Here is an 11,663-nt window from a genome sequence, read left to right as displayed (position 1 = left end):
CCCACCCCCAATGCAAGAAGAAAAAAAAGCACTATGTTAAAGCCTAATTCTTTATTAATTTGAATCCAAGACGGACTAAGACTTGATATACATTAAGGGAGGTAAACATTCTGTCTCAATCATTTGTGCCTAAAATTTTCAAAGTACTGTCCCGTTGATTTTTCACGCATGCGTGAAGCTCCCGTTGTTTCTTATCTTCACTGAAATCTAGATCTAGCCTAAAAACTTTTCGCAAGTTTTGGCATTGTAATTGATTGTTTCAGCTGTGAGGTTCTGTTTGCTTACTGTTTTGAGACTATTTCACGTAAGTTTTTTCATGGAAACAATTCCAACTATCATGCTGTATGTAATGATTGTAGGATGTATCACTGTTCTTGCAGTTTGTGTTTTTTTGGCCCTGACTTCATGTTGGTCAACTGTAGACTGTACTGTTCTGTTGGCTACTGTTTTCAGTTTGATACACCTGCGCTTCAGGCAAACACGTTCCTTTGCCTTTACACAGTTGAAATTACAATAGACTAGACGGTTGGTTGTGTTTATGGCAGGAAGGGGCATACATTGTAAACATTTAGAGAACTATAGGTCTAGAATCTAGATCCAGTATAGATTCTTCTAGTTTCATGGGCTGGACTGATCTATGTGTGTAGTCATGTGGTGTAAGGGTTTTTGTTTTTGTTTTCTCCCAATTGACCACCTGTACTGATCATGTCTGATGTGAGGCTGATGATGAATCTGTAGCTTGTACTTGTACATACACTGTCTGTAGTGTAGCTCTGCTACTATACTATAGTCATAGTGGAAGATTGATGGTATGATCATGAACGATGATGGTATGACAGTGCTTGGAAATGCGCGGGATGCTGCCTGTCAAGTTGGGTAAGACCAAACTTTGACGAGAACCCAACAAAAGGAAATGCTACTCACTCTAGATCTAGAATCTAGTCATTAGGGGGGTGTCAGGGGGTCACCCCCTGACGAACGAGTACGTAATAGCTGGCCCCTCCCTCCCCTCCGAAATGATGTGCCGTAACATCTAAAATCTAAACTAACCATTTGCGAAGTTTTTTAAAGGCCGGCTCTATTTTTCAGAACGCTCGGGAAAATAAGCTTGAACTCTATTTTTCAGAACGATTTCCGTTCTCGAGATTTGTTGATAATAATTGTGAATGGAGTGGCCGGTGTGTGTGTTTGCGTGTGTGCTTGTGTGTATGTGAGTGCGTGTGTGTGTGTGTGTGTGTGTAAGGTCTGAACGGGGGCGTGAAGGGATTTTTTGTTTTGTTTACATGAATGATTTTAGTTTTTGCTGGGTGACTAAGTGCAAAATAGGTTACTGCCAAGGTCAATCAGTCTTGTTTTCTCGCAGTACCTTTTGAAGGCATTTTCAAATGAAGTATAGTCCGGGAACATTGCCCCAACTACAACTGAAGTATCTGAATATTCAGACATTTTAATAAATCTCTAGCTCTAGAAATTGAATTCGATGCAAAAAATGCTTCTTCCCAGTCCTCGCAGAATGGCAAAATGAAAGATGACGCCTAAGTCTCACAAATAACTAAAAAATCTCGGTATGGAAACCGTTCGCAGAAATAGAGTTCTTTCAAGTTTATTTTCCAGAACGTTTGGAGAAATAGTCACTTCGTTGTTTAAATACCAAAATCGTGTTCAGGGCCCTAAAATAAAGCCTAAAAGAGCTTCGAAATAAATCCCTTTATGAGACAGGAGTGTTTCAATAAATTTACCGAAAATACCTATGGCATGGCATATAATATAATTTGTAATTATCACTATCAGTAGATATCTATCGGTGGTCTTAAAAAAGAACATCCCAACAACAGTATGGATAGTATAAACTTCATTGACTTTCTTCCGAAAGTTACCTCTCTGACAGTTATTGGTTATTCGGGTTGTCCATTTGTAATTTTCATTTTAATCCTTGAGAAAATGCGTGTAGAATCTAATAAAAGCTTTAATGATAATAATATTTTGTCAAATACGATGTACTTTTGAGTTGCTCCTGCACTCTCTTTCCGTTTAACAATAAAAAGAACTCCCTCATACTCATTTCAACTGTAGCACAACACAGACTTTCTTTGACTGTAGGCTCTTGTTCATATTTGTTTGATGTTTTTCAGGTCGGCAATAAAGATGTCCTGTGTTCTTTATCTGTGCGCCTTTGTGGCGTGTACATACGGTGTGTATGGTTACTCGTCTTCTTTCTACACGGACAATGACCTCGGGCAGTCGGTGCCGATGGGGAAGGTGAAGAACAGACAGAGAGATGAAGTACAACAGGTGAGGCATGAGGAGACACTGGGACCACAACTGTCTCTGGTACAAACACTGTGGGCGCTTTGTAATAACCTCTGACAAATTTTCAGATATATATATATATGACCATGAATTTTAAAATTATTATTACACAGTAAACTGCTTATAAGAAAATGAATTGTCTATGTATTATAGTATTTTAAATTTAATATTTGAAAGGAGATATAGAGGAGTAAGAAAATGATTGTGCTGTGAAAATGATAATTTTCTGTATCTCCTTGATATCTTTTCAACCAAAAACTTCTGCAATGGTGCATCTTCTGAGGCTGCCTAAGGGTTCACTACAGAGTTAATGCCTACATTTAGTGTATTTTTATAATCAAGCACCAGTTTTTGAGTGGTTTATTAGATACTGTATGGTTAGTCGTATTTTTACTCTTCATTGTTATTGTCTTGTTGCAACGGACTTAATTCTATTAACCAGGGGTGTTAGGCTTCTTTGGAAATTAGATAGTAAAGGCCCTTTTAAACTTAAAGGGTATGTTGCCCCATTCTCGGCTTTCTTTTCTGCTCTTCGATCACATCACACTTGAAGTCCAGTATCTATCATATACTGGGCCGTTCCGCTCAGTTCTTCTGTCGGTCCGTACAGCTTCTCCTCTTGTGTTTAATAATAGGGTCGGCCACGTTTCCTATTCTATCTGAAGGTGTGTGTGTGTGTGTGTGTGTTTCCTGTCTCAGGGTTCTGTATGTCCTGCAGTGTGGAAGGATGTGTTCCACAGTTTGGTCCGCTTCTCCATACTGACATTTTGGTGATTGTTATACAATTTGAAAATATCTGTAACTATGACTATGATGTTTTGAGTCTTGTGTGTTGTGTTCTTTGTGGGAAGATAGTCACTTGTTCTTGGCCGGACAACTCATGATAGTTATTTGATGTCTGGTTGTCTTACTATCAGTGAAAAAAATACCCATCTATCTTGAATAGAAGTCAAGATATTTGAGACTGAAAACTGTGGGGGTCGCCCGGTTTCAAAGGTAGAATTAACGAGAAAATGGCCGTCAAAGTTTGGTTATTTCCATAGCTTGCTAGTCAATGAAAACTGAAAACTTCTATTTTTTGTACCTTTAATCAATTAAAAAAACAACTAAAATCCACCCAGAAATGTGTTCTTAATTGGGCAACAATGATGTTTAGCCAAAAAAACAAAAATCCGATAAAAATTGCCATCAAATTCCCATAACATGTTGATGTCTGTGGTGCATGCTGGTGTTGTTGTTCAGGAGCTCCTGGAGCTGATGGGCCTGTACAGCAAGCCCAAGTCCAAGTCCAACGAGAAGATCATCCAGTCGGCGTCCAAGTTCATGCGGGACCTGTATGAGAGCCTGCGCGAGCTGGACCAGGCCGACCAGGACGGGGGAGACGACTCCCACATCCACATCAGCAGCTCTGTCAACGCTTCGGCGCTCGGCCTTGACCCGGCTAAAGTGGAGGGCTCAGATGTCATCGTTAGCTTTGTCAATCACGGTGAGGGGTTAGAGAGTTTTGTCAATCACGGTGAGGGGTTAGAGAGTTTTGTCAATCATGGTGTGGGGTTAGAGAGTTTTGTCGATTGTGGTGAGGGGTTAGAGAGTTTTATCAATCACGGTGAGGGTTAGAGAGTTTTGTCAATCATAGTGAGGGGTTACGGGGTTTTGTCAATCATAGTGAGGGATGGTGAGACTTAACATCTGTAAATGAAGGGTTTGATTACTCTGGGGACTTCTGTTCAATCAAATCCAGTAATGCCTTGGTATAATGTACTCCCTTCGGACTCGAGATTTTGCACATCTTAGTCAAGCTGTCCATTGGCCAAAAACAGTAAAAAACTGTATGAATGGGGCTTACGGCTTCAGGAAGTGAAAGTAACTACCGATACCATGCTCAAAGCCGTGTACTTTACACTGGGGTTTTACTGTACATTTATTTTGAGGCATCAGGCATACATACAAGGCAACTTATATGACGTTTGTTGAAAATTTCATGCCCTAACAATTGATTTGCTTTTATTTCACAGCCAGGAAAATGGCTCACCTTCGCCACGAGAGGGACCGCACATTTTTCTTTGACTTCAGCGAGGTCTCCGTCGGGGAGCAGGTGAAGGGGGCAGAACTGCGCATCTACAAGGAGGCTTCGTCCAAGTTTGCCTCCAGCTCCTTCACCATCAGCCTATACCGCATCAAGCAGGGGCAGGACTGGGAGTAAGTCTCTTATACCGAGTGCACACCGCCAGTCGAATTCATATTGTTTCGATTGAGTCAGGATCAGCCAGATTTTTCTCCTTGAATGGACAAAAGCTACCATTTTGACATAATTTGACGGAATTCGACTAAATTCGAACGTGACCTTAAATTGTACCAAATGCAATTTCCCTCTAAACACATAAAAAATTGTCCAACTTTTTGGTGGTATTTTCTCGTATGACAATCCTCCACATTTTGCACCTAACAGCTCCGGTTACTTTTTTATTTATCGGTGGATTTTTTTAGTTTAAAAAAAAACCCCACAGTGCTCAGAATTTACTGCTCTTTCTCTTAATCTTACTTTAAAACTTACAGTACAGAAGGCTCATACAGGAAAAACCCTCAAGTTGTTTTTTAGAACGCAGAAGCCATGGTAGAATTTTTTTTTATTGTTAAAAACCTTCGTCAGCCCAAGAAACAGGCTTTATAAATTAAGGTTCCTTAACCATTCAGCTGTTTTATAGAGTGACTTCCTTTGGTTTTTGCTTCAGTGCAGTGAGTCCGTTTGTTGTTTAAATGTGTGTCGTGTGCCTGTGCTGACTGATTGGCAGGGTTGGAAACCTGTCTCCTAAATAACCGAAATTGTGTTGATGGAGGTAAGAAAACGCCTACATTTTAAAAAAATTTGATTTTCTCCCAGAGACAAGATCCTGGAGCTGGAGTCCAACCTGCGGGTGTCGGGTGAGCAGACGGGCTGGGTGACCTTGGACGCTACCGACGTGGCCGAGTACTGGACGTTCTTCCCCCTCAGCAACATGGGCCTCTATCTCAAGGTCACAGACGAGAATGGTCAGTGTTTTTTTTATCTTCCTTTTCTCCACTGTTGCCCAGCTTTTCATATCAGTGCAATTTTTTTCTACTCCACCAAGGAAATCTCAAATGGGTTGTCAAACTTTCAAGGGTTGATAATGATGAGAATGATAACAATCACAATAAATTACGTTTATATAGTACATTTCCATTTAGAGACTACTCGATACTTCTTTTTTTTTTACAGTAGTAGTAAAAGAACATTGTTACACTAGTGAACTTTTCATTCCCTCTTTCTTTCTTTCTTTCTCTCTCTCTCTCTTTAAAAAAGAAATCTAATTTTCCTTATCTCTTCGTCTTCTTTTTCTGTGTATGTTACTCTCTAGTAACACCTAATCTTTAGCAGGTGTATGATCTATTCGTGTTGCAGGTGCCGTAAAACTCCTCTTACTGAACCTAAAACACTTTCGTCCCTCCCGCAGGTGAAGAGTTTGAGCCCAAAGAGATTGGGCTGGTGGGTCGTCGCGGACCGGCGGACAAGCAGCCGTTCCTGGTGGGCTACATGGACATGTCGCCGGAGGTGCTGTCTCGCCGGGCGCGCTCCATCCGCAGCAAGCGCTGGGCTGACCCACAGGACCGGTCCTACTCTGACAACCCCTACGCCGAGTACTCCAGGACGGGTGGGTGCTGGGGGCGGTGCTATTGACTGAAGTGTCTTTAGGCCATTTCCAAAGGGGGGATATTAACATGTTCTTATGCACAGTAGAATTGTAAATGGGCTAATTCATCAATGTCACGCTCATAACTGTGCCTGAACTGCTACAGGGAAGTGCTGCTTTTTCTTTCCTAATCCTTGCTATTGACGTTTTTCCTCTTCTTTTGTTTGTCACACTCTTGTGACCCGCTATTTCCGGGGTGCCTTGATAGCCGAAGCTGACTTTGTGCTGTTGAAGCTGGTTGGTATCCACCCCTTGGCGCTCATATGACATTATGCAGTTGCGAGCGCCGTAAAATCTCTACTAAAACTAAACTGAAAGAACTGGTCGGTGCTGGGGGAGTCAGAGATGGAACCCACTGTTGATGCTAGGGCGAGTTGTTTTATCAGGGATGCTGCCCCCACTTAAGTTGGACATAACACAGGACTAAGGAGCGGATGGCTGTGGTTTGAAGCCCGGACTGGGTGTTCTTGAACTCGAGTTGTTTTGTGAGGTTTTTAAGACTCAACCCATTTGGCTCGTTGTTATCGGAGACATGACGATTAATTTGGAAACCCTGCATCTTTAATAGGATTAAATGATAATGTTGATAGGGTGTGTTACACGCATACACTTACACTGTTTTCTCACTGCCTGCAGGCTTCACGAGGTACCGCGCCCACAACAACTGCCAGAGACACAACCTGTACATCAACTTCAGGGACATTGGCTTTGACAGCGAGGTGAGCAAGTTCCTTTTAGTTTTTGTAAGAGTTTTAAGGCATTTGCAGCAGCTATAGGTTGTACAAGTGCTGAAGAATAGAGGTTGTTACTTGAGAGAAATGTAGAAAGAAAAGAAGTAGAGGTAAGGAGCTTACATAATCCAACCGTTCCTCCTCTTCAGTTCCTGATCGCCCCTGAGGGCTACTCGCTTACAAACACACACACACAAAAACAAACACATACACACACACACACAAAAACAAACACACACACACAAAAACAAACACACACACACACACAAGCGCCACTGCTGCCCAAGCCCTGCTGCGCACCCACCAAGTTCGGCACCATCACCCTGCTCTACTACGACGACAACTCCAGCGTGGTGCTCAAGAGGTTCCGCGAGATGATCGTCAAGGCCTGCGGCTGTCACTGATGGACATTTGTGGCCAGCCATGGGGGGGGGGGGGGGGGGTAGATGGAGAATTGTGTCCATAGAGGGTAGAGGGTGGAGAATTGTGTTGATAGGAGGTGGAGAATTTTGTCCACTTATGGGTGGAAGATTGTTTCGACAGGGGTAGAGAATTGTGGTAATAGGGGATGGAAGCCTGTGTCAACACAGACTGGCGAATTTTGTGAATAGGGAATGGTGGAGCGTAAAAAAAAGCTACATTTTTAAAGAAAATGAAATTTTAAATGATGGAAAATTTTGTCGATGGGGACGTAAAAACAACTACTGTCGCACCTGTCTAAGATGGCCGCCCGTTGTGGAGGAGAAAAGTGGCCATGTTTGACAGGTGGCCGTCTTGCACAGTGTCGTTGTAGTGTTGAACTATACGCAAGGGAAGAAATGGGACATGGCCGTTTGTGCAGGTGATTGTCTTCTACAGGTGGCCATTTGTGCAGGTGATTGTCTTATACAGGTGGCCATTTGTGCAGGTGATTGTCTTCTACAGGTGGCCATTTGTGCAGGTGATTGTCTTATACAGGTGGCCTTTTGTGCAGGTGATTGTCTTCTACAGGTGGCCTTTTGTGCAGGTGATTGTCTTCTACAGGTGGCCTTTTGTACAGGTGATTGTCTTATACAGGTGGCCATTTGTACTGGTGATTGTCTTATACAGGTGGCCTTTAGAGTAGGTTTGACTGTACCTTGAAAAGATTTTTTGTATCCAATTGGAGGAGGACGATCCTTTTTTTTTTCTCTCTGCTTTTAAAGTGACGATTTATTTTCATGTGTAGTAGAGGTCTATGGATCGCCTAATCGCTAAATGAGCTGTGAAGCGGCTGTTACTTTTTAAAAATTACATGAAAGTGGTGGGATGAGATGAAGATAGGAAGAAGAGAGCTGACAAGTTAAGGGGTCATGTTTACTCAATATCTGTTGTTGTGACATGCTGGAATCAGGCGCTCGTCACTATTTGGCCGTATGAAGATATTGTTACCATCTCAGAGCTTGTTTTTTTTGTTTGGCTTTTGATGAAAAGTTAATATATTTGTAATTGAATGATGGGGTCGTTTGGTGTGAAAGAAAGATAGAATTATCGAGCAAATGGCCGCCAAAAGTTGGTAACTTCCAAAGCTTGAATGTCCTTGGAAGCTGCAAATTGACATTTATAGTGCCTTTGATCAACAGTTCAACTACTTGAGGAAAATTCACACAGAAATGTATTTTTAACTGGATGTAAAAGGTGTCGAGCCAAAAGGGAAAAAAAAAGTCAATAAAAATCGCCCAACAGATGGAAAAGTGCTAGTTTATGTGACTTCATTATTTTGACAAGCGTCTATTTCACCAACACATTATAGACGTACGAGACTTTGTCTGATGTGTGAGCCAGAATGTGACAGTAGTGATGGCAGTAGTGGGGTGAGCGGGCTCAGATAGCCTGAGACAATGGAACGGAGCTCAAATACAAAATGTGAGAACTTAATCTCTCAGATTGAACATTAACAGTATTTGAACTTGGATTGGTTTGTTTTTTGTTGGGTTTTTTTTTTGGGGGGGGGGGGGGGTCGCGGGGATTGTAGATGTTGTCAGATGTAACAACAACTGCAATAGAGCGTTTTGGGGAGGTTTTTTTTTTTTTTCAGGGAATGTAGATATTGTGTGAGGCTCTACACTTTTTATTTGTTTTTGCCTCTATCATGTTGTGACTTTCAGTCTGCTGCGTCATTGTATAGTATGCTGTGCTGTTGTTTTCCAGCTTATTGTTCCTCTACTTTGTTGTCAGCTGTGCTACCCCTGACAATGAAGCTCTAGTTCGGGTCATCTCCCCACCTTGGACAAGAATTCATTGTTGGGGAATCCATTCTGGGGTTTTTGGAATCTCAAGATCATGTCCTATATTTATGAATAAATGTGAATTTTGTTATGGCCTGGAAGGGGTGTGGAGCGTATTTGTTGTTTACCAAAGAATAATGTTGTAATTAATGATTTAGAATAAGATAGTTAAGAAATTAAACATGTATTGATATGGTTTGTAGGTGGGGAGAGGGGGTTCTTAATTATTGGGTGAGATCACCAAAAGTTGAGAACTACACATTGATGTGGTCGGTGGTGGTTCAGTGAGGGTCCTGCCAGACTCCGGTGCAGGTGATCCTGGGTGAAATCCTCGGTGGTATTTATTCATTTCCTGAAGTTGTATTGGTTTTTTTTTGGGGGGTCACAGCTCGTCACCCGCTTTGCTAAGTCGTATCGAAGGTGGTGTTGATTCAAGAGGCCTCATCTTTTGAAAAGCTGGACTGTATATTGTTAAACACATATCATGCTGTTAATGAAGGAGAAAATTGTTTCTTTGTCTAGTTTGACTCTGTGGTTCCTTGGTGGGTGTGAGTACTGTGAGGTGGAGGGAAAAGAACGACAGTATTAGTAGTGAAGCTCTGCGGTAGTTTTTGCAACATTTACTTTCCCTCTGTTGTTTCTGTCTGTCTGAATGTTTTACTTTTTCTCAGCATTAAATGACCATTATTTTGTTGATGTGCTCTTTTTTTTTTTACTCAAAGTCAAACAAAACCCACAAATAATTGTGGATGTCGCCGTAAGGCAAGAGTGGTTGGTACGCTAAAGTCTTGCGAAATGTTGTTGATGGTGCTGTAGCTTTATCCTGTGTCCTTGTCCTTGACTGTCAGTCTGCCGGAAGATGTTATAGATTTGATATACATATTTATATTATATACACACACATATCATGTGGTTTGTCAAAATGGTGTCTCTTGTGGTTGTTGAGGAGGGGAAGAAGACGGAAAACAACGGATAATTTTTTTATAGATAAGTTTGTCATTTTTGTTTTGTCCTGTCATCTCTGTTGAAGGGAAGTGGTGGCTAAGGAAGGACGGATATTGTTGAAGAAAATAAAGGCCATCATCTGAAAATCAGATTGAAAATTGTTTATACTTTTTAAAAAAATTTTTTCGTTTTGTAATCAGTTTGAAGCATTTATATGAGTGAAAGTTATACTGTTTATATTCATACCCTTTTAAAAAAAATTTTGGTTCCTGTGATTTGGGCATTCTGTAAGTTTCCTTCAAGCAGATAGTTTTTGGGTTGGGGTTTTTTTTCTTTCTTTTTTTTTTGTAGTAGAGACAAATTGCGCAGTTTGCCTTAACAACGTCTATTATCTCGACCGTGCCATTGAACAATTTAAAAAAGGACTTTCACATCCTTGGTTGATTGTCCCACGGCTATTTCATGATGGTTAAAATGTCAGGTAAAGATATCTCTGTCCATGGGAAATGTGTCCGCCGGCTTCTCAGTTTTGTTTTGTTTCAGCTCCCAAAACAGAACATCTTTTTGACCCGTTTACGTAGACACAAGGTGTATGAATGGTTTAGTCAATATTTTTTTATAAGCTCCCTAAAATATTTATGTTGAATATGTTTTGTTAAGCACCAGAAAAATCTTTTTTCCAGTTTGCTTAGGCACAAGGTGTATACATTTTTAAGTCAGCATTTTTTGTTAAGCTCACGGAAATATTTATGTTGAATATTTTTGGTTAAGTTCGCTAAACAGGATATGTCTTTTTTCAAATTTACTTAAGTGCAAGGTGTATAAATATTTTTGTGAATATTTTTTAAAAGTTTTCACAGGTTACTCCTTCTTTCTTACCAAATGTCTGTCATCCTCTCTCCTCCTTCTTTTTTGTGTTTGTCACTCTCTCGTAACACCTCTAATCTTTGGCACCTATATGACCTAATTATGTAGCAAGTGCTGTAAAACGCCTGCTGAAACAAAAAAATCAAACAGGTTGTGAAGGTGTGGACTCGTGTGATTGATACAAAAGTGAACGTTGTCAGAAACTGTTTCTGTACGTAGCCTTCGTCTTGTTCCACGTGAGACATATTGTAATTACGCTGACAATCTGTTTGCAATGTTTATCTTTTCGGAATTTGCAATCTTTTTTTTTCCCTTTGTGCTACCAGTCTACATATATTTCTATAAATATATACATATTTTGTATGAGCATTTACTACAGAGTGTTGGCAATGGCTTTAAATGTTTGTGTCCCCTGTCTCCACTATTGAATATAATATACCAACTGGTTTTTGCTTGAGTGGGGTGGTTGGGGAGGATTTATATGAATACTTATTATATAAATTTATATATATTATTATATGTATGTTATTATGCATATGTGACTGGGTTTTTCTTAAAACAAATTTTTTAAAATCCAAAGCAAACTTACTGTTTATGACTATATCAGGCTCTTGCTAATAGTTTATAGCTGCCAGCAACAACTTTCTAATAACATTTTAAAAAATTAGCTTTTCTGTGAGAAACGTGGAATCCTTTGGTTGTGATATTATTACTGAGTTGCCTCCATGCCTTATAATATCTCGGATAACTTCTTTTTTTTTTCTTCTTCAGCACTATCGCTCAGGTGGTTGGTGGGTGCCGGTGGTAGGTCCTACTGCTTTGTTCTCCTTCTCTGCTGTTATCAACAAGTTTTT

General features: G+C 40.6%; 1 protein-coding gene across 1 annotated transcript; it reads left to right on the top strand.

Moving 5' to 3' along the window:
* Positions 1-177: 177 nt before the first annotated feature.
* On the top strand, positions 178-7,404 carry LOC101856664 (bone morphogenetic protein 5). The gene is made up of 8 exons (XM_013083268.2): positions 178-304; positions 2,133-2,292; positions 3,553-3,796; positions 4,326-4,509; positions 5,192-5,340; positions 5,784-5,981; positions 6,657-6,739; positions 6,901-7,404. Exons 2-8 carry the CDS (start codon positions 2,146-2,148, stop codon positions 7,153-7,155), a joined length of 1,260 nt encoding a protein of 419 aa, XP_012938722.2. The 5' UTR covers positions 178-304; positions 2,133-2,145; the 3' UTR covers positions 7,156-7,404.
* Positions 7,405-11,663: the final 4,259 nt, after the last annotated feature.

The sequence above is a fragment of the Aplysia californica genome, unplaced genomic scaffold, assembly GCF_000002075.1.
Source record: "Aplysia californica isolate F4 #8 unplaced genomic scaffold, AplCal3.0 scaffold00222, whole genome shotgun sequence".
Classification (NCBI taxonomy): domain Eukaryota; kingdom Metazoa; phylum Mollusca; class Gastropoda; order Aplysiida; family Aplysiidae; genus Aplysia; species Aplysia californica.
The sequence above is the reverse complement of the archived record's forward strand: the minus strand, read 5'-3'. Positions and strand labels throughout refer to the sequence as shown.

Excerpts from the sequence above, each read along its gene's own strand:
- LOC101856664 (XM_013083268.2), top strand. The coding sequence starts at position 2,146 with ATGTCCTGTGTTCTTTATCTGTGCGCCTTTGTGGCGTGTACATACGGT. Across the intron at positions 2,293-3,552 it reads AGAGAGATGAAGTACAACAG|GAGCTCCTGGAGCTGATGGG; the intron begins GTGAGGCATGAG and ends GTTGTTGTTCAG. Across the intron at positions 5,341-5,783 it reads CAAGGTCACAGACGAGAATG|GTGAAGAGTTTGAGCCCAAA; the intron begins GTCAGTGTTTTT and ends TCCCTCCCGCAG.